This window comes from Gigantopelta aegis, chromosome 12 (genome assembly GCF_016097555.1).
Source record: "Gigantopelta aegis isolate Gae_Host chromosome 12, Gae_host_genome, whole genome shotgun sequence".
In the NCBI taxonomy this organism is placed as follows: Eukaryota; Metazoa; Mollusca; class Gastropoda; order Neomphalida; family Peltospiridae; genus Gigantopelta; species Gigantopelta aegis.
The window spans coordinates 39,549,300-39,572,830 of NC_054710.1; the positions used below are offsets into that span (position 1 = coordinate 39,549,300).

The 23,531-nt window shown below is 37.7% G+C and overlaps 2 protein-coding genes across 2 annotated transcripts in view; one reads left to right on the plus strand and one right to left on the minus strand.

Moving 5' to 3' along the window:
* Window positions 1–23,531, minus strand: part of LOC121386224 (endo-1,4-beta-xylanase 1-like) — a 104,264-nt gene that overhangs the window by 44,398 nt on the left and 36,335 nt on the right. The window lies entirely within an intron of this gene.
* Window positions 5,986–23,531, plus strand: part of LOC121386223 (persulfide dioxygenase ETHE1, mitochondrial-like) — a 74,541-nt gene continuing 56,995 nt past the window's right edge. Inside the window, exons 1-2 of the mRNA XM_041517053.1 lie at window positions 5,986–6,312; window positions 18,755–18,899. Of these exons, the coding sequence (XP_041372987.1) occupies window positions 6,061–6,312; window positions 18,755–18,899 (397 nt within the window). The 5' untranslated portion in view covers window positions 5,986–6,060. The remainder of the gene's footprint in view (window positions 6,313–18,754; window positions 18,900–23,531) is intronic.

Genomic DNA, 23,531 nt, shown 5'->3' on the forward strand with positions numbered 1-23,531 from the left:
ACATACCTATTGTTGGAGCTGTATAAATGCAAGTGCAGCAAATTAATTTTAGTTTGGTTTTAAACTATGTCACATTTAGCCTAGCTGTTTAAAAAGGTATATAACTCACTTTTACCCATATTATACGCTGTGCACCAAATAACTGCAAAGGCACAAACTGCAAAGTTTGTAAATGGTTGAAATTTGAAAAAAGATAATAACACACAATAATGGTGCAAATCGTGTCATACAGATTTTTCTTGTCTTGTGATATCATAATTTATCAGCACGAGTTTTATACTTTTATTAACGAGTGCCGATAAATTGTATCACAAGACACGAGGGGGGTATTCTTTTTATCATCCATTATCATTCTTTTCATTTGTGACAGTTGTAAACAATGTCAGTAATGTGGGTTGAATGTCAGCGGTAGACTCGTTAACTAGCAAAACGGCAGTGGCGTGACGTCACTAATGGTAGGTTTAGCGCTGAAACAAACACAGTGACGTAACAAAACATTGTCTTGTGATTAAAATTTGACCCATCAAGATTATAAGAAGCGATATCTCCTGCGGAAATATCACAAATTATAGTGCCAGCGATATCTCCTGCGGAAATATCACAAATTATAGTGCCAGGGATATCTCCTACAAAAGCCTTCAATGGATGATAAACATGCATATTCCCCAATAATGACTACAATTCAGACAATGAGATTTGTCCTTAATTCAAAATGAGTTGTGGGTATATTTAAACAAAAATACTTTCCGCCTCCCTCCTCCGACCACGTTATCAAGTTTCTTCTCACCAGTTGTTTGTTGAACTAGGTAGATATTATGATGTTGAAAGGTCGCAACAAAAATGTCAGAACAGAACAGAACAGAACAGAACAGAACTTTATTCACTCAGGACACCAAACGGTGTTACATTGAGGTGTTTGGTCGGAGGAGGGAGGCGGAAAGCATTTTTGTTGCAGACTTGCCACGATACCGTGTGAGCTACTGAGGCATTCATAAAAAGGATGCTCTTTAACTCGGCTATATACATGGGGCCTACAAGTTACGCAGTCTATCCCGCTTACGTGCATAAAACAGTGGGCAGACCTGGCACTGGCTAGTATGTATTGATATATGAATATCTATATACTGTATGTATGTATGTATGTATGTATGTATGTATGTATGTGTGTATGTGTGTATGTTTAACGGTGACGAATAAAAAATCTTTATGACACGATTTGCACCATTATTGTGTGTTATTATTGTTTTCAAATTTCAACCATTTACAAACTTTGCAGTTTGTGCCTTTGCAGTTATTTGGTGCACATATTTTTGTTCTCGGGTATATATACTTAATTGACACTAAAACGCTACAACGAAAGTAATCGACGCTAATCGAACGTAGATGTACAAGACATACAATAAGACTGTGGTTGTCATAGCAACACGGATACAGAGACGAGGCAGATTGATAAACACGCAGTAGTAATCATTCAGAACGTATAGTTTGTGATATTAATTATTGAAAATACCACATGAGTGACCGTTCAATACTATTTATCTTACAAGCGCATTATGGGTAAAAATTAGTTACATGTATATAGGTTTTTAAACAGCTAAATGTGAAATGGTTTAAAACCAAACTAAAGTTATTTTGCGGCATTTGCATTTACGCAGTTAACATATAGGCCCTACGTATAGAGAATTCGGTTTCGGAAGTGTTAATTGCAGTGGATGGTTTTGGCATTTGAATCTAGGCCATCGCCGTATAGTAGTCAAACCATATATGGCCTCAGATTACAGTTACCTTCCCATTTGGTTGTCCGGAAATTTGTCCGCGCTACTTGCTGTTTGACTGTGATTATTTCATGGCAGACAGCTATGAAGTGGCAACTATTTGACTGAAGTTAACAGGGGAGAGCATGTAGTTTGTAAACATGTGTAACTTGTTGACAATGAAGACTTGTCTGTGGTAATTCCGGCCCATTCAAAAGTAGTGCATTTTGTGTAAAATGAGTGTACTCCGGCCCGGTTTATTGGGTATGTTTGTTTAAACCAATATCCTGGAAGAAAGAGCTGGACAACAGGGGTTGTCCTTTTCAAGGTATGTGTCCCCCAGGCAGGCAAAGGTACATACAAAAATCCATGGGCCTGCTGATATTAATAAAAATGTTATAGCCACTAAGGCTATATAGAAACATATAGCGTAATTAATTCTGGTCTGTGGTCATATACGGCGTAATAGACTAAATATTACGCTTTGATTGACTGGAGCCAGTGTACATATCTCTGACTGGAACCAGCGTAGTAATGCTTAATGACTGAAACCATTGTTGGACTTACTGGAACCAGTGTAGTTCTGACTGGAATCAGTGTTGTACTGATTGCATCTTCAAATCATAGATGTTCTATTAGTGGATAATAAAAATAAAATGTCTTATTTTGCCCTATAAATTATAAAATTGTTGATAAAACAAGTAAAATCCCGCAACTGAAATATTTCCGAACTAATGCATATACATTGATCATGTCTTGATATCGGTCGTTGTGTATTGTTAATAGGCTACTACAGCCCCTAGTTCAGCCAGCTAACGTTTCGCCAAAAGCTATGGTTTCACCTGTTAACTTGAAGTTACAACTGATCTTGGCAACCTTTCTACAAACTACTGCTGAAATTAATGGCAATTTAGGAATGGAATCCAAATATATATATATTTGGTTTTGGCTGCCCGCTTTATTTGCGACTAATTCATTTCGTATTTAGGCCTGACAAACAATTAAAAAAATAATAATTGTAAATTTAGTTATGATGCATTAACCCTCACCACACACACACCACTACCACCACACACACCACATACCCCTCCACCACCACCCCCCCACCCCCACTTCTTTCTCTTCTAATTCAAATAGTAAATTCCATAGCCTTATTACCCCACCAACTCCCCTGTATTGGACACATCCACCGGGGAATCTCGGAGAATGTGCCCAAGACAGTCGTGCTTTACCCTTCAATGGATGTAAGCACGAGTCCAATGGTTGATTGATTAATATGCTATGGTTTCGCGAAGTATTTAGTTGGTTCTCGACGTGGCCATATGGTTCAACCAAATAGCTCCAATTAAACCTCATAAAATTATGCAACCTTTTTTTTCCTTTTGGATTTAATCCTCCGGGACATTTTCAAATTGCAATAGCACCACCAAACACCCCGCCCGCTACCAACCCTGGTCGAGCTGCTTGTGCTCTCTTGCACGTACTGTCCTGTCGATATAAATAAGAATATAAAATACCCTTTCCTGCTTTTTCGGTATAAGTAAGCCTAATCTGTGACGGTAGCGGGTTTCCCCTCTGTAGTTCTTTCTCTCCACACAAAGTGTCAAAATAACCATGTTAGACACCAAATATCTGCTATTTAAAGTTAAAGTTTGCTTTGTTTAACGACAACACTGGAGCACAGTGATTTATTAATCATCGACTATTGGATGTCAAAACATTTGGTAATTTTTGACATGATAGCCTTAGAGAGGAAACCCGCTACATTTGTTTCATTAGTAGCAAGGTTTTTTTTATATGCACCATCCCACAGACAGAATAGCACATACCATGACCTTTGAAAAACCCGTCATGATGCACTGGCTGGAACGAGAAATAGCCCAATAGTCTCACCGACGGGGGTCGATCTCAGATGGACCACGCATCAAGCGAGCACTTTACCACTGGGCTACATCGTTGAGGTGTCATTAAACAGACATTCCTTTCCTTTGCGGACAAGCCCCACGTCCCTCCTCCATCACGTTTGTGTAACATTCCCACCCTAGAGCGTTACGTAATTGTTGAACGACCCCGTACCACACAGCATCGTGTGTGTTAACACCACAACACTAAACCTTGTGTAAAGGAATGTGGGTGGGCCAATGTTATTAAAACAGCTAGAGGACAGCAGGAGTAAAGGTGCATTCATTGTATCTTCAAACGGTTATATATGTGTACAATGTACGTGTATAAATGTTGGAAATAGGTACATAAACAGAGGCAGCTGCATGACTTTCCTATAGTATAGAATAAGAAACGTAATTTTTTTTTTTTAAACGAATTTTTTTTTTTACAATCCATCCTCCGACAAAAATGTTTTTTGGTAAATAATTTCAGTTTGGTTTCACGTAAGAAGAAAAGGAAAAGTGTTTTCGGAAAGAAAAAAACACAAAAAAAACCCCAACTATTTTTGTGTGCAATTTACAAATCAAATAGCTCAGAAATAAATATACTGATGGAAAGAAATAAGGGAACACATCAAATTGTAGACCAAATTTAATTCACTACTAGCGTAGTAATGTCTGTATTTCATACCAAGTTGTAATGTGGGATTGAATGTCTGTAGTGTTGAATGAGCTGCCTGTATTTTCCCAGTCAACGTCTGACAATGAAATGATTTTTGATGCAGTCATTATTTCTTGTTGCTATCTGTGTGATCCTTTATTTCTTTCCACCAGTTTATAACTTGTTGTAAATTCCATAGTATGAAAAAGGCGTTCCTTGTGTGAAGGACAATAGAGTATTCCAAAATACAGCCGTTTTTGATATTTGATATTAGACATTACAAGTATTTTACTGTTTTCGTACATGCAAATTGTCTCTGGTCATCATGGTGTTTAAAAACGCACGTACCTCCTAAAAGTAACAGTTAAGGAGATGAGCTCCAGTCTATTTTTAGAGGGTATTTCCGCGTTTCAAAGTCACAGACTCTTGTTTCACTCTGCTGTAACTTTATTCAAATGTGTAAAAGGTTTGTAGATTAACCAAACTTATTTTCTGTTTTCTGGTGGACTACTTGGACACTTGGTGACACTGAAGAGGAGGACGCCTTCAAGACGACAAGACCAACAAAAACTCCGGGACAACATCACGGCGCCTTACCTACTGGTGTAAATACACAAACTGCACGAGTCTCCCCTGGGTTGTCATGCCACGACCAGAAGCGGCCAGCAACCTAGGGAGACACCCCAGCATCAAATAGGTCTAATTAACGAGCTACTCTCGACTCGCTAAAATCAAAACCTATGTTAGCTCTTGATCTTTCTTTTTTGACCGACCGCTCAAAATTGCGCCAAATCTCCTTAATCAAAACTGCGCACCATTTCTCTTTGGCATTTTTTTTGCTCCTTCAAAATTCCATAGCACCACTACCCCCCCCCCCCCCCCACCCCCCGTCCGTTACCGACCACGGTCGGGCTGCTGGTGCTCCCTCCTCCTTCCCATCCCCACCTAGGCCGGCTCTTGTGCCCAGGACAGGCGTGCGCTACAACAGCTTGCTCTGAATGTGCACGTAAAGCCCTATGACCTGACCTGACCTGATGACATGTAGCATAGCAACACTTTGTATAGTCACTTAAAATGTAGGCTATGTGTTTTGGGGAGTGTGTGCATTTTCCAGCATTTGTCATGATGAATTTACTGCATTCCAGGTCAAACAGTTTTCAAAGTTTACAGAGGGGGCATGCTCCCTAGAATCTCAGGCGTTTCATTCTCTCGAACTTAAGACGGTCAGCCCCCTACCCCCACCCTATTCTTTTGCTTCTGCCATGCCTGATATTTAAATTAATTTATTTTGTTTTGCTCTTATTTTCCAGTTAGAATATGTGTTTTACAGGTAGTTTTAATATAATTTTAATAGTAACTAGGAAGTTTAAATTATGCTAATACACGTGCATAGTTATACATTTCGCATGTCACCAGGTCATAGGTCTCTTACACTACATCATTGTTAACAATGCATGTGGTATCTTATGTATCAATTGAGTTAATTTATCTGTCAAAACATGAAGTTCGTGTCATTAACAGTACAATACAGTTGACCCACACAATGTTATCAACTCATACAGGTATGTACTAGCATTTTCACGGTGGATGGGTTTTGTTTGTGTGGTAACGCGGTCTTCCGGCACGAGTCCCGTTTTTTTTTTTTTTTTGTATCACTCCGCAGCGCATGCGTTTGTCCGAACAGCGATCACGCTTCTGTGTTTATATAAAAAGAGGACGGGACGAAGTGGTAGACTGTACGGTGCATACTATCTCGGCGACTATGAGAGTACTACGAGGACTTGTCGTCACGTTTTCCAAACCGACACGGGTGTTGTCACGAGCCCACGCGACCCTCACCCAGAGATCGTTTGCGGAGACATTCGGCCAGCAGAATCGAAAGTGCCCGCTGTGCGGCTTCTTCCAGTCAGGTGATTTGCTGTCACCCGTAAGTCGCCGTGGTTCAGCTGTCGGTGTCAACGTTAGAACGATGGCGGCGTTTGGAGGGCGGGACGACGATTTTATATTCAGACAGGTAGCTATTTTTGGTATTCTTCTGTAGCCTGCACTACAGTTGCACAAATGCATCCCTTCCGAAGTTGCTTCGGTGGTACGAAAAGTCACGAAGATGCTGCATCGAACTGTCATTCGATTGTCCGACGATCGAACACATTCCGTTATACCTACGACTACGTAATAAAAACACATACATTAATTAAGTGATCAATGTAAACAACAAATATGCACTGTAGAATTGATAATGCATCCGGTTTAAATTTGGAATTCCATTAGCCACTAAAAAAAACCTTTCCATTATCATTATGGTGGAGTGCAGTTAGATCTATTCAACTTTAAACACCAAACGGGGGGGGGGGGGGGGGGGGGGGGGGGGGGGCAAATATTCTGCCCACCTCAGGTTGAATCTGAAGAGCTGGGTGCAGGGTCTAGCTCAGCTTGTAGAGAGCTTGATTGAAATTTGTTGTCCATAGGATCGAATCCCTGTGGTGGACCCAGTTCTTAGGATTGGTGTGTTAATGTGCACCTTGCACTAGACATTTTCTGATTGTGTTTTTCTGTGTTGAAAAAAGTGCCCTACGACTGATATTAAAGGTCCTGGTATGTGCTGTCCTGTATGTGGAAAACTGCATATAAACGGTCCCTTGCTTCTACTAGAAATATGGGCATGAGTTCGACCCATACCCCCCTTTCAATGGTTAGGGTTAGTCTTTAGAGCCTTGATATAGAGGGGTACGTGTCAAACTCTTTCCAAAATATGTAGCAGGTTTCCTCAAATAGTGTATGTCAGAATTACCAAGACAGTACAGCACATACCAAAGCCTTTGATGTCTGTAACACAAGCACTGGATTCAATTGGCTATGTATGTGCCTCAACCCTGGCAATTAAACATGGCAGTCAGCATTGCCATGGAGATTGTATCACAGTGTTTTTAGTTCTCCACTCCATTTATTTGTGGAACTTTTAATTTTCTATATCACTTTCTTAGTTGTTTAATTTTATAATATGCTCAGCAACTCAGTATTAAAGTCCTCTGTTACAGTGTTAGTGATTTTCCTAGAAATTAGACAAGGCACGGTAGACCAAACACTTTTGGGGCATTTTCATCATTTTCGGGGCACTTTTTTTCATTAAAAATACACAAAAATGTATTGAAATAAACATTAAAGTAATTTATACATTTGCTTTAATAACTGAATGGCAATAGATATAAAAGGCATATTTTATTAATTAATAATACCTTTTTGGGTGTTTTATAAAGGCAATTTTAGAATTAATTACTGAAAAGGCTTGTTTAATCTCAGGGCAGCATAACACTGATGGTGCTAGACTTGTCAAGTATTGAGGCATGGTGCCGCACCATGCTAAAACAAGCTAGGGAAAACACTAAGTTACACATTAAAAAAAAATATTCTCTAGAGACTTTTCTTTTTGACATTGCATCTATTATTGCTGTGGCCGTATTTTCTTAATTACAGGGTTGACTTTGCACTAACTGCACTCGTACACTAATGCTCCAGTAGGAAGGCCACAGGCCACAGAATTCATCTGCCCAACCCACAAAAAAAATCATAGCTACAGCCCTGAGCCAACGGTACACCATATGACATGACTTGTCAATGGACCCCTGACTGTTCAGCCAATTTTGTCAAAGCAGTCGGTGAAGGTTATTCCAAAAATAACAACAATTGGCTGTTAGGTGAGACGGGCTCATTTTTCAAATACCGGCCACCCACGAAATACAATAATTGTGTTATGCATGCATTAAATGTTTAAATATATACGAAACACGAAATGGAGCCTGCAAATCATGGGTAGAGTTACTTTGTTAATAGAATAGGTTTACTTGGTTATTTACTTGTTCTTGATTCTGTGAAATTATATACAGTGTATAAACCTGTGATTTTCCTGAATCTAAATATATGATCAAGGGACAGTGCTTTAAAATTGTAGGTAATCAGTAGCCTGAATAAGGTGTCCATGAGTACTTGGGCACGTCTGAGTCTAGAATCAGACTTTTGTTTTTGACGGGCGCGAGCGCTATCATGCCCGTGAACCCCCGTCAACTCAATCTGATGGGCGCACCCCTAAATTGAACAAATCACGCTTGTATTTAAAAAAAATTTTTTTTTAACTCTGTTTTAATTGTTTATTGAATCCAATCCACAACGCCACAGACCTTTCCATTCTGTCCACAATGAACTTCCTAGAATACTTTTTATAAATTGAAACACGATTGGTTGGTTATCTTTACACTGAGCCAATCAGCTAGGAGTTCACTTATTATTAAGATCTCATTGGTTTTGTTGTGTTTAAATTCATACAATGCAGGTAATATCGCAAAATATATTTTACATTGTCGTCGTTTTGATCACGTACAGAAAACATAATACAGTAGGTGTGTTGTCCAATAATTCTATGATGAGTATAATGTTTATACTTGTTGATATCACATTAAATGCTAGCCCGAGTACTCTGACTGTAAGAGAGCTAGACGGACATTTGGACATAAACACGCTCTCATTACAGTCAGAGACCAACCTATGTCTTTTTTTGGCAATTCCTGACTACCAGACGGTAGGCAACGAGTCCCGCTCTAATACCACAACAATCCTATGTTTGACGTCAAATACCTTTACATCAATCATTTTCGAGTTAAGTGATATAAAAAAATCCACATATTAATTACTAATACACTTACTACAGAAAGAAACCCGACAGCACCCACATTCAGCTACGCTTCGTGACACTCCGTCGCAACAATTGCAAAGCTCGGCGATCTATTTCGAGACGTAGACCACGTGATCGCGCACTGGGCGATTCCGCCTTGTGCAGCAGTTACAGGGGCCGTCTCATATCAAGCGGTTATTATTTTCATAAACAAATCGTCAGTCAAAAAAGAACTTGTAAATCAGCGACAAATATCATTGTCGTACTGTTAACTGCCAATGCGTATCGATGGGTAATCTCATTAATTGTGGCTACATTCTACGCTGAAAAAAGTTCTAAACCTTTTTTTAAAACTCCCACACACCCTCTCGTTCTGAGTACAGTTTGTGGCCCTGATCAGAAATCGTGGTAGCGTACTTGAACATCAAACTGATATAAGCAGGTTAATTCCCGACATCGGACCTGGCAGTCATTTGTGGCCATACATGCATACGGCGAAACTCATCGCCATCGGTCCCTAGGCGTCAGCTTGTCTACTATGACGGAACTCCTGTCTACAACTGATCATTGAGTATTGTGTTACAGAATCGGTCTTTGTTCAGTTGTTGAAAACAATTGGGCTGTGTTCTACGTAGGTTAATTCATTGTCAATAATTATTAACTACCATACATATATGTGATTTACATTTGCTTGCATAAAACGATCGTTCATATGAAATTAGTTATTAAGCAAACAGAATACTTACAACCAACCCAAAACAAAATTTGAACTATTTTTATTACTTAATTTACTAGTATCCTACCGCCTTTTTCTTCTTTATTTTTCTTTTTGCTTTTTTAATGAGATATTACACCACAGTTTCACATTTGAGTCATTTCCGCATATTTCTTAGGGAGTGGGTTTCAGCTCAGTAATGAGAGCGTGTTTATGTCCAAATGTCCGTCTAGCTCTCTTACAGTCAGAGTACTCGGGCTATCGCCTGAGGTGCTTGGGTCGTAGAATGGAACCTTCTCGGCGGACCCACTTGATGTTTTCATCTCAACCAGTCCACACGACTGCCTGGTATATAAAAAGGTGTGGTATATGCCGTCCTGTTTATGGGAAAGTGCATATAAAAGATGATAAGATCCCTGGCTGCTAATAGAAATGCAGTGGGTTTTATCTGAAGACTGCATGTCAGAAATGATTGAAAACATTTTATTTTTATTTTTATGTATATATACACAAAAGGACTGGGCACAAGATATCCGCCAATACAAAAGTAACAACAAATAAATAAAATGCTTCCGCACCACGAAAAAAATAATAAAATAATTCTTAGTGAAATCGTTGTGTCTGTTTAATGTGTTTGTAAACATGTTCAAATATGTGTTTGTTGATATCATCATTAAACGTGTCTCGGCCGTTGTGACGGAGATAGCCGTCTGCACATTAACTTTTGATCGGGGTCTGAAACAACTGGAGTAGCTCTTTAATGATCGAAAGCCATCGCATGGAGTACTTAACCCAAGAAGGTTCCCCTTATTAGTTAGATGGTATCTGTATTGTTGGTAGTTTTAGAGAATTGGTGTCGCTATTATTTCGCCACTCGTCCATAAATGACAGAACTGCCAAAGATAAGGGACCCAGCTGCGAAAACCAAAAAGAGGGGATATAAGCTGGGAGTTCTTTCTGTATAGTTGACTTGGGTGGCAACTACGTACAGGCAGGAGGTTGAAACGCTGTCAGCTTGGGGGACTATATTAGTCCAGTTGACATAGGTAACGATGTTTCACTGCTCTGTGGTAACTGAAAGGTATTTTGTTGTGGCATTCAAGTATTATAATTACATGTACGTGTATTCTTGGTTTGCTTAGTGTGGGAAGGACAGCTGGTAATTTAAGTCAGAACGACTTAAGTAAACTGCAGGCTTCTCTTACCCACAAGTTACGGATAGTTATAATCCTAGTATCATGACCTGGTAAATTGTAGGACCTCTGAATAGTGGATGTAGGGAAGACTGAAGATAATAATTAATTATTCTAAGGTTGGGTTATGTTTTAACGGTGAGGGGTAACTATATCCCTAATTGCCAAGTGATTAAGTTTACGAGCGGTGCTCAGCCTAGAGGTGGTTATCCCGAGTACTCTGACTGTAAGAGAGCTAGACGGACATTTGGACATAAACACGCTCTTATTACAGTCAGAGACCAACCTATGTCTTTTTTTGACAATTCCTGACTACCAAACGGTAGGCAACGAGTCCCGCTCTAATACCACAACAATCCTATGTTTGACATCAAATACCTTTACATCAATCATTTTCGAGTTAAGTGATACAAAAAAATCCACATATTAATCACTAATACACTTACTACAGAAAGAAACCCGACAGCACCCACATTCAGCTACGCTTCGTGACACTCCGTCGCAACAATTGCAAAGCTCGGCGATCTATTTCGAGACGTAGACCACGTGATCGCGCACTGGGCGATTCCGCCTTGTGCAGCAGTTACAGGGGCCGTCTCATATCAAGCGAAGTTACAACATGGAAGAGTTGGCTAATGCCGTTTTGGATGAATTTGGATTTCATTACGTCATTAAACCAAAACAATTACACATTACTGACTCCATTTTGAATTTGAAGGATACATTTGGGGTGTTATCGACAGGATACGGCAAAAGTATGTGCTACGTACTGCCTCCTCTTATGAGATGACCCCTGTAACTGCTGCACAAGGCGGAATCGCCCAGTCTCGAAATAGATCGCCGAGCTTTGCAATTGTTGCGACGGAGTGTCACGAAGCGTAGCTGAATGTGGGTGCTGTCGGGTTTCTTTCTGTAGTAAGTGTATTAGTGATTAATATGTGGATTTTTTTGTATCACTTAACTCGAAAATGATTGATGTAAAGGTATTTGACGTCAAACATAGGATTGTTGTGGTATTAGAGCGGGACTCGTTGCCTACCGTTTGGTAGTCAGGAATTGCCAAAAAAAGACATAGGTTGGTCTCTGACTGTAATGAGAGCGTGTTTATGTCCAAATGTCCGTCTAGCTCTCTTACAGTCAGAGTACTCGGGCTAATTAAATGCATACACCAACAAAAAACAAAATTTAGTAAAGCAGGTTTTGTTTTTGTTAATAACATAGCGACGTACTCCAGATATTTCTACTTTCTGTTTCACAATAGTGCCACATGATTTAAAGCCAAGGACATTGACCTTGGTAGAGTCAGATTTCTAGTACATGTGATCGGTTGATGGACACCTGAAACAAACCTACGCCGATTTAATATCAACTCAGTAATTCGAATTTACAGAGTGTAAAGCATGTATATTTTAAAATTAAATTTACATTAGGTTGGTTTTGTTTGTTTTTGTGGGGTTTTTTGTTTGTTTTTGTTTTTTTATGGATTGCTATGATTCAGGTTAGTAGTATAATAACTAGTAGTACACCGATAATCAAAGTATATCCTGTTTGTAAAAATATATATTTATAAAAATTGTAGTAAGATATATTTGGGTAGAAAACAATAGATGTTGACATTTTCTATTATGACGTTGTTGTTTTTTTAAATAGAGAATTTACAGGTACATAACATGTATATTATGATATCATGATAAATGTGATAACCCTGTGCCATGTGGTTGTTACACTTTTACATTCAGTTCACAGGTTTGTGTCCATGAAGAAATCATATCATTCTGCGATGAAAACTAAAATGATTGTACTTGTTTAAATAGAACAGAATAAGCTCAAACAAATCAGTTTCAATTCCTTATTCATAAATAGTCAACAGCTTACCATGATACAGAATTTTAATGCAACATGATATGTATATTAATACGTAAGAAATCGACAAATGTGTTCATGGTGTTTCTTTTTCTTGACCCATTCCTTCCATCTTTGAGAACAACCATCATATTAGTTAAATTAGGATATTTATTTTGAAAACACAAAACATTAACCCTTAAGATATTTAATTTACAAAAATATTACTCCTCAAACTTAATCATGTTCATGGGTGCAATTCCTCTTGGTCTTTTAGAACTGCATCTGCCAGTGCAGGCGGACCCCTTCCAATCCACCTCTTTCCTGTCCTGGACAGAGGAGCCGGTTAAGGCCGGGACATATGCCCAGGTCAGGCATGCACTACAACAGCTTGCCCTGAATGTGCATGTTAAACACTTTGACCTGACCTGACCTAATTTTAGAACCACCTCCATGGACCCATTCTCTGATTTTAATTTTTTTTTCATCTCGGCCAGCACCTCACAACTGGTATATCAAAGGTTGTGGTAGGTACTATCCTGTCTGTGGAAAATGCATATTTAGGGCTTCTAGACTTTTTATACCATCCACTAGCAATGGGATCAGTGATTTAAAAAAAAATACTAGCCGTGATTAAAAATTCATTAGCCCTACTTTACTTTAAGTTAATTTTACTAAACAATTTTACTAAATAGTAAAAATTAGATATGTCACCTAAAGAGAGAGAGATATAGCTTAAAGACACTAACTTTGGGGGTGGGGGTTGGGGTAGGATATTCATATTTACAAAATAGACAACTGCAACATTTCACACAAAACTTTTCACTAGCCGTCAGGCATCGCAATAGTAGTTATTTACTAGCCCAACATTGAATATCACTAGCCATGGGAGTGGGGCTACCATAATCTAGAAGCCCTGATATTATAAAAGATATCTTGCTATTAATTGAAAAATGCAGTGGGTTTTCGACTACTAGTCAAAATTACCAAATGTTTGACATTCATTAGCTGGTTTTTCTTTTTTAATATGTCAAGATATTGAGCTGAAATGTTGTGTTGAGCTTTATCATGTGTAGGTACACATCAAGTTTGTTCTTCGTGGAGATTTCCCCAGTTTTTAACAGAGTTATGGCTCCTGAAGTCTTTTCTGTATAATGTGTCATGATATTGAATTTAAATGTGATGAGCATCTGTCTATTTTTGACAGAGTTATGGCCCTTCAACTTAGGAGTTATTACACACATGACAGTTTCCCCTGAGGCGGGACGTAGCCCAGTGGTAAAGCGTTCACTTGATGCACAGTCGGTCTGGGATTGATCCCCGTTGTTGGACCCATTGGGCTATTTCTCGTTCCAGCCAGTGCACCACGACTGGTGTAAAAAAGGCTGTGGTATGTACTATACTGTCTGTGGGATGGTGCATATAAAACATCCCTTGTTGCTAATCGAAAAGAGCAGCCCATGAAGTGGCGACAGCAGGTTTCCTCTCTCAATATTTGTGTGGTCCGTAACCATATGTCTAACGCCATATAACCATAAATAAAATGTGTTGAGTGCGTCGTTAAATAAAACATTTTCTTCTTCCTTCATGAGGTTTTAATCATTTTTTTGATATCGGCCCATGAACTTAGGAAATATTATACCCATCACATCACAGGTTTTTTTTTACTTTTCTTTGCAATGCTTTAAGATATTGACCTGAAATTTTGTGTATAGTTTTATCACATAGATGTAGATATACAGATCAGGGGCCTAATTCACTAAACTCTCGCAACTTTGCAATCTCGCAGTGCATTGTTAAAAGACTTACAAAGAGGATGCTTTGTTGTCTAGCAGAGCCTAAAAGACCTTTGTGAATTAGACCCCACAGCCCCGTTCCATGAAGCGATCTTAGCGCTAAGATTACCTTAAGTAAATAATGTAGATATGCACTTAAGGTGATCTTATGGCTAGGATCATTTCGTGGAACAGGGCCCAGGCTTGTGTTTCATGGGGTTTGGCCCCAAGGTTTTGACAGCACAACTGGCAGAATATCGTCCTCTAAGAAATGTTATATTCAGTCATATATTACATCCCTTTGAGAATTTGTTGCACTGAGTATGAAACATACCAGTAGTAGTACTCTCAGAATGCTTTGTGATTTATCATCTTTACTTGATGAACTGGTTGACGTTGCAAGCATCTGCTTAGATATGTTCAGTGTCCGAGATTAAATATTTTGGGCAGCATCCCAGTTGGATACTAACATTTCAAAATCTGGTATCCTACTTAAATGAAATTCATAAATAACATCGTAACAAACATGGTCGACACTGTTACTTAACTTCACCAGTAAATGACGACTTTCATTGTTTCAGCGAAAAATAAAAACGTAGGATTACAAAAACAACCCAACAACATTATATGGTATCCCAGAGGGATACTGGGTTATTGAAGTCTGGTATCAAAAATTAAATTCTGGTATTCCCGGGATATCAGGATACCATTAATCTCAAACACTGATGTTATGTATCCAAATAAAATAAAAAATTAAGTTCTGAAACACTGTGTTGCATACATTATAATATATATTTCACTCTGGTTAGAAGCCAGTTTGCATATAATTACCGGCCTCAGTGGTGTCGTGGTTAAGCCATCGGACATACGGCTGGTAGGTACAGGGTTCGCAGCCCAGTACCGGCTCCCACCCAGAGCGAGTTTTAACGATCAATGGGTAGGTGTAAGACCACTACACCCTCTTTTCTCTCACTAACAACTAACCCACTGTCCTGGACAGACAGCCCAGATAGCTGAGGTGTGTGCCCAGGACAGCGTGCTTGTCCAGGACAATGAGTTAGTTGGTTAGTGGTTAGTGAGAGAGAAGAGGACGATAGTGGCCCATTGAGCCATTAAGAACACACTCTGGGTTGGATCCGATACCGGGCTGCGAACCCTGTACCTACCAGCCTGTAGTCCGATGGCTTGACCACTGCGCCACCAAGGCCGGTAAGAGATCACTGAAATAAATTTAGAGCCATTTTATTAGATTTGCATGCACATTCTAAAATATTAACAAAGCTGGTTCTTATAAGTTATACATCAAATATATGAAAACCTCGGAGGCATGGAAAGAGAAAATATGTCAAGGGAACTGTTACTATTATTAGCATATTTTCACTGTATGTTATCTACATTGATAAACGGTTAATGGTTTGGTCACATGTACTTTTCAAGTTTTAGATAAGAAATTCCATGTACAAACATGTTGCACAAGCTTTTTTTATATTTTTATTTATGTATTTTTACAACTTTAGCATCCATGTGATATATCTAGATTATGTGTAGCTTATGTTTGAGACATAACAACCACTGAATAAACAGTTTACTGGGATGTTGTTAAAAAAATATTTTCCAGGTAATATATTTAGACTTATGGATTTTTTTTTAAAAAGCCTTGGAAAATGAACCAAAATGGTGCTTAAAAGTTCTGGAAAATGAAAATGTTTTAAGTGTATAAACCCTGGATATAACCAGAGCTTGTATTCTACATTAAAATCATGCTTGTGGTTCTCTTACCATAATTTGTTAACATCCATTATTATTTTTTGGACCACCATATTTTTTGGCGAGTATCGAGCACTGATAATCATTAGAGTTGGTGGAGGGGTGGGGGGGGGGGGGGGGTCCCTCCTCCCACCTAAATCGCTTTTGTTTTTATTATACAACAATGAACCAAACCTCTACGGTTTTGACTAGCAAGGTTAGTAGCTCAGTTTGACAAGTACAAAAGGACAAGTCCATAAACACTCAATGTTACATGTTATAAGGAAGTGTTCTTGGCACGCCTGTGTTCTTGGTAGAGTAAACTGAATAAATCATACAAGAATAATGTTCTAAGCAGGTCATACAATATGGCTTTTAAGCAATTTATTTAGGCACTGTCGTAAAAGTATGGCTGCGTTTGTCACTAAATGAGCATAGTTCGAGTTCTGATTATCCTACTTAAAAAATTTCTCGTTCTAACCAATGCACCACAACTGGACAAAGGCACTGGTATGTGCTATCCTGTCTGTGGGAAAGTGCATATAAAAGATCCCTTTCTGCATTAAAAAAATGTAGTGGGTTTTCTCTGATGACTACTAGTCAGAATTAGCAAATGTTTGATGTCCAATAACCGATGATTAATCAATGTGTTCTAGTTCTGTCATTAAACAAAACTAACTTTTTTAACCTACTTTCAGCTATTATGAATAATACATAGTGGGGAGGGGTTCTGATGGGAGGGGGGCACTCCAAACTTCAAAGTAATATGTAAATTCTCTGTATGTTGCATGTTGGTTTACTTAGGAATACCATAGGTGCACATTTTATATACACATCTGTGATGGGTCGAATTATTGTATGGTATCATCTGTATGTCCATCTGTAAACTTACAATTCAGTTCTGGAGTATATCCAGAGCTTCTAGAATTTTTTTTAAATCCACTAGCCATGGGATCAGTGATTTAAAAAAATGTACTAGCCACAATTAAAAATTCACTAGCCCTACTTTACTTTAAGTTAATACAATTTCACTAAATAGTAATAATCAAATATGTCATCTAAAGAGGGGGATAGAGCTTAAAAACACTAACATTGGGGGTTGGAATGGGGTCAGGATATTCATATTTACAAAATAGACTTAACTGCAACATTTGACTCTTTTTTTTTTCACTAGCCGTCGGGCATTTCAGTCGTAGTTATTTACTAGCCCAAGAATGAATATCACTAGCCATGGGAGTGGGGCTACCATAATCTAGAAGCCCTAATATCTTTCTTATCAATTCATATAGGATCATCAAGTCCACTGGTTATATATGCAAATATTGTGGACATCTTACTCTTATGATCTTTGGCTATCCCAAAATACCAAACCATTATTTTTTGGCCATATTTCCTCATCTGTACCTTGGGCGGGTTGTAGCCCATTGGTAAAGCACTCGCTTTAGTCTAGGATTAATCCCTGTCGGTCGGCTCATAGGGCTATTACTCATTCCAGCCAGTGCACCACGACTGGTATATCAAAGGCTGTGGTATGTGCTATCCTGTCTGTGGGATGGTGCATATAAAAGATCCCTTGCTACTAATGGAAAAATGTAGCGGGTTTCATCTCTAAGACTATGTGAAAGTTACCAAATGTTTGACATCCAATAGCCAATGATTAATAATAAATCAGTGTGCTCTAGTGGTGTCATTATACAAAACAAACTCATCTGTACCCTTTTTTTTCACAGACATGGTCACATATACATATATATTTGGCTATAATTTCAAATTCTGTTAAATTTTCAATCCAAGTTATTTAAAGGGATTAACTTCATAATAAACTAAACTTAAAATCAGAAAATGTTTTACCAAGTTGTACTCTGATATTAGGAAATGACAAAAGTAAGTTTTCATTTCCAATAAAGGTTATTTCAATTTTATAAATGTTGAAAATCCTGCATTAAAATTGGCTTTTTGGCTAAAAGGATCAAGAGTTAACTCCCTTGAATAATGACATAGTATATGAAAAATAGAAACAGGCATAATTTGGCTCCTAGATAGAAAAGTTAATTTAGAGGGTTGGGAATAAAAAAAATATAGTATCCACATAGTTCAAGATATACTGGGAAATATAACCAGTATGACACACGTGTGTCATAATGATTTCATGTGCACAATGAATGACGTCATTTTGGGAAGCGACGTCATAACATATTGCAGCTTCTCCAGTCTTGCCTCTGTGTAATTGCTTACCAAAATGATGTCATTTCGGAAAATGAGTTGTTTTTTCATCTCTTTCTATTTATGTTTGAAACATTTTGACATAGTTACGTTTGAAAATTTTTGACATAGTTAGCCTACGTTTGAAACATTTTGACATGGTCCTAGCTTGTTAGTTGGGCAGTACAAGAATCCTGACACCATTTTATAAAATCAGTATGACACACAACCTCGTATAATAATCTCTTGGGAACATAAAAGTAGCTCATGGTTAAAAGTTTTGTTCCAAAGTTAACCTTTAATGTTTTTTCTTGCAGCTGCTCGACTACAAGTCTTTCACATACACCTACCTCCTGGCCGACCGAACGACTAGCGACGCCGTGCTGATTGACCCCGTTGTTGAGATGGTCAACCGCGACATGCAGGTCGTCAAGGATCTCGGCCTCAATCTGATCTTTGCGGGTTAGTGCAGAATTTCTAATAACGTAGATTGTAAACTGACTGGAGTGTGTTCTGTAATGTGATTGGTTAATTACATTCTTTTTCCGGGATCATAATAACACCCAGAAAGCCAATGATGTCATTAGAAAGTGACGTCATTGGCAATTGGAACAGGCAAAGTTGACGATTCAAGGGTCTACAGTTAGATTGTAGCCAGGTATTTTTTTCAAGAAATGCCAAATATACAGTTAATTCTTTAGAAAAATGATTCAGTTTACAATGGACATAGCCTTCGGTCAAAAATGACATTTGTGGGATCAAATAGACAATAACACCCGCAAATCTAAAAACTCCATATGGTTATCTCCCAACTCATAGTTCAGGGCTAGGAATTGGGCCGCTGTTTGCAGAATTTCTAGCAACATAGACTCATAGGTCAGGGCTAGGATTTGGGCCGCTGTTTGCAGAATTTCTAGTAACATAGACTCATAGTTCAGGGCTAGGATTTGGGCGGCTGTTTGCAGGTTAGTACATAATTTCTAGTAACATAGACTCATAGTTCAGGGCTAGGATTTGGGCCTCAATTTGCTGTTTGTGGGTTAGTGCAGAATTTCGAGTATTGTGATTTTAACATAGTTCAGAACTAGCTCTGGGTGAGCAGAAAATGTCGCCAAATTATCTGTTAAACTTCAAAGTGCAGAATTTACAGTAACATTACTACTAGACATTACTACTTTTTATTTATCTAGATTATCCATTTTCTTAAATCTAAAGTGTTTCTTGTCATCCTGATGTTTCTAATACCACAAAATGTATTTCTCATATTTAAAAAACCCCGCACATACCTCTAAGAAGTAATGCAGACGAATTCTAGTCTATTTTTAAAAGGGTATTTTCCGTTTTTAAAATTCAGTGTTGCAGACTCTGGTTTCACTGTATTGCAACTTTATTCAATTGATGTATTGCAAGTTTGTAGATTAAACAAACTTACATATATCTATATAGTGTCTATTTTTACAGGTTGAAACTAGGGTCGGCGGCTTTAATTTAAAGTAAGACAAGAAAGTATGAGCATTTCATGGTAAAATGTCATCAAATTAGTTCTTCTTCTATACCGATGTCAGTAATTTTTATTCAGTGGCAGAAAACCTGTCCCTGTCCTACATTTGACAGTTGATATTGCAGCTGTGGTAATTGCTGTCGGTGATATCATTCGTTCTGAAGTTCAAGCCTTGTATCTCATACTTTTACTCATATCAACTTATTAGTTACATCCACATCCATACTCAATGATTGTGCTCTAGTAGTGTCATTAAACAAAAAAAAACATTATATTCTGAGCAGACATCTAGATTGGTGAGCAGAGTTCCTAGAGACTTTGAGTTACACTTCCTTGGAAAATATATTGAATAAAACCAAATTTGATTTAAGCTGAGGGGGGTTTCGACCCCCAAAACCCACCCCCTGTACGTTTTCAAGTACCCATTTAGCAAGGGGTATTTTTAATCAGCCCTTGAAATTCCCAGTGACAATTGAAAGCGTTGATAGAAAGGTTGCATGTTACCGCATTGAAAGTACATAATATATATAGAGGATATTTCATGGTTTTTTATCAAATATTATTTATATCTCATTGAGTGAAGTTTGCAATCATATCTCACAAGTTGCTCTTGCACGACAAGTGTGATATGATTGCAAACTTTACGAGATGAGATATAAATTATATTTGACAAAAAAACATGCAATTTTCTATTTATTATATAACTTTTAGCAGTTTACCTTTATTTTTAAAATGCCAGCAGCAAAATAGTTTCGGCTTTCTACAATGACGATAACACATTTTATTTTAGACTGAAATAGTGAAATTTTCACTCTGATATGTGTTATCATCACTGAGTGACTGACACTTTTATTTCACTGATATTTTAAGATATTTCACTAAATGTTATATAATAAATGTGTATATATATATCTTACTTTTGTCGCCCATGGAATTTGGTTTAGTAGTGCGGTATGCACCCGAAAATGGTGGCTACAGTTACAGAAGACAGATTGTTTTAAAAGAATGACCTTACATTGTTACACTTGTCTTTTAAAAGGAGAGTTGGATTCATATCTCTTCTGTTGTGAATTGTACCTTTTTGTGTGTTTCACCACCTCCCCAAGTTATTTATAGCTGGTATCAAGTAACAATGCACTACTCTAGTTTATCATCATGTTTTACCAGCTGTGATAAAATAAGAAATAATGTGAATCTTTATTTTGTGATAAATGTGTGGCTATTATATCATGTACTGTCAGGCCTCAGTTTTTGTTTTGTTTGCCTAGTCTCAAGTTAATTCTAAATTTAGACCAACTTGAAATTGTGTAATACAATATGTGCAATAATTTTATTTTAAAAAGAACACATTAACATAGTTACTCATTTTAATTGGTTGCCGGAATTGTGTCAGCAGTTAAAAAAGGAAACTAGAAGAAGAAAAAGAAATTCAATCGTAAATTTATGAGCACGTCTTTAGGCCTATTTTTTTTTACCAGGAACTGTAACTGAAACTGGTAGTTAAAGAATTTAAATAAATGACTGAAATGTATTCTGTTGGTAAGGTAAATGATCTGTCAAGGTTACTATTGTTAAAATGTTAATAAATAATTCTGACCTGGTAATCTCCTTTTTGACCCTGGTGACCTTGAATTAAGAACATCTCTGGGTGCATTAGAGGGCTGTGATGCCCCATACAACATTGAGCAATATTCATTTCAACTTATTTCCGTGCTTGTATCCAATTAAGGTTCAAGTACGCTGTCCTGGCCTTACACCTACCCACTGAACCCTTGAGAACTCGCTCTGAGTTGGAGCCAGTACCGGGCTGCGAACCCTGTACCTTATCAGCCTGTAGTCCGATTGGCTTAACCACTGCGCCACCGAGGCCGGTGCTGATATAGTGAGTTGTTTCAAAGCTGCTTTCTCAAGTATATACAGCCATGCCGTCCCATACAACATTGTGCAATATCTGTGACTGATAATGATTATGACTTCTGTTGAAGCTGTTTTCGTAAGTATGTAGACCACCCACATCTTTTTTAACACCCAGTGGTGAGCACATTTTGATTCGTTTGTATTACAAAGTATTAAAATCCCACCAGACTTTTGTAAAAGTTGAACTTTGTTTTGTTTAACACCACTGGAATACATTGATTAAAGGGACATACTCTGTTTTTTAACATCGCCCACATAATATTATTTGGGCGACTAACGCCATTATTTTTTATATATTTGAAGAGACATACCCTAGTTTTTAAACACTAAGGCATATTTTCTTTACTATTACAGCCATTTTTGATAACTGAAATCATACTTTACTTACATTTTATTGTTTAGATTATCAATTTCCATACATTCAAAGTGTTTTTGGTCATCCTGACGTTTTTAATATCACAAAATGCATTTCTCATATTTTTAAAAACGCATGTGCGTCTGGGACGTAACAGTTATGGGGTCGAGTTTTAGTCTATTTTTTAGGGTATTTCACCATTTCAAAGTCACATGTTTCACACAATTGTAGCTTTATTCAAATGTGTTACAGGTTTGTAAATTAACTAAACTTAGTGTTAATTTTCATGGGTTGAAACTAGGGTATGGCCTTTTAATTAATCGTTAGCTTCTGTATGTCCAACATTTGATCATTCTGACACGTAGTCATCAGAGAAAGTTTGTTTTGTTTAACGAAACCACTAGAATGCATCAGGCATGGTGGAAGCAAGTAGACATTGAGGTGGCTGACTGAGATTGAGGGCACAATTAAAGCAAAATTTATAGGGGGTTTGGTAGGTATGCTACCCTGTATAATTTTGAAAACTAGATGTCCTGAAATCAATTTCCTGCATTCTACAAGTAAAAGTCATCTCTGCCTTAACCTTTAGACTACTGGATTAATTTTTAACAAAAACCACGTTGAGTGGGTACAAGTTTATAATTTTTACTCGCATATATTCACTTAAATGTTTCATAAATACATGAAATAAAGTTCATATATGAATCGGTAAGTATATTTTCGTGTCTTTTTTTTTTTAATTTTTATTATTTTAGATCGGCTAATGGTGATTAAAATTAGGCAAAAAATCGTAAAAGTTGCATTTACTTACGGGCATTTGTGGCCAGCTGTCCAGTATTATGTCCATTATTCCCAATAACAGTGGTTTTCTGACCAGAATTTTTTTTAAAACCCGAACTACGATTCATGTTGCAATATTTGGTAATTTTCGTTGTTGGTAAAATGATCAAATTTATTATCAAATTAGCTGTTACAATCAGCTATCGATCCCTGAAAATTACCGCGACGTGCCGCCATTGTTGTCAAGCAAAAATACTTGCCGAAAACCACTTTTTGAACTCAGAATTTCAAGGTATTTTCAATTGAAAAAATCAAAACAAAAACCACCATTTTGAAAAAAAAATCTTTTTTCTTTAATTATATTTCCGTTTCCGGTGAGTGTCGTGTGCAAAACGGCGGGAAATATGAATTGGGGAATGCACTGTATACAGTGTACAGTATATCGACTGACGTGACGTCGGGCGAGATATCTCGCCTGCAGTAGTCAGAAGGTTAATTAAGATTTACTACCAATAATATTCTTGATTCAAAGTCCTGATGC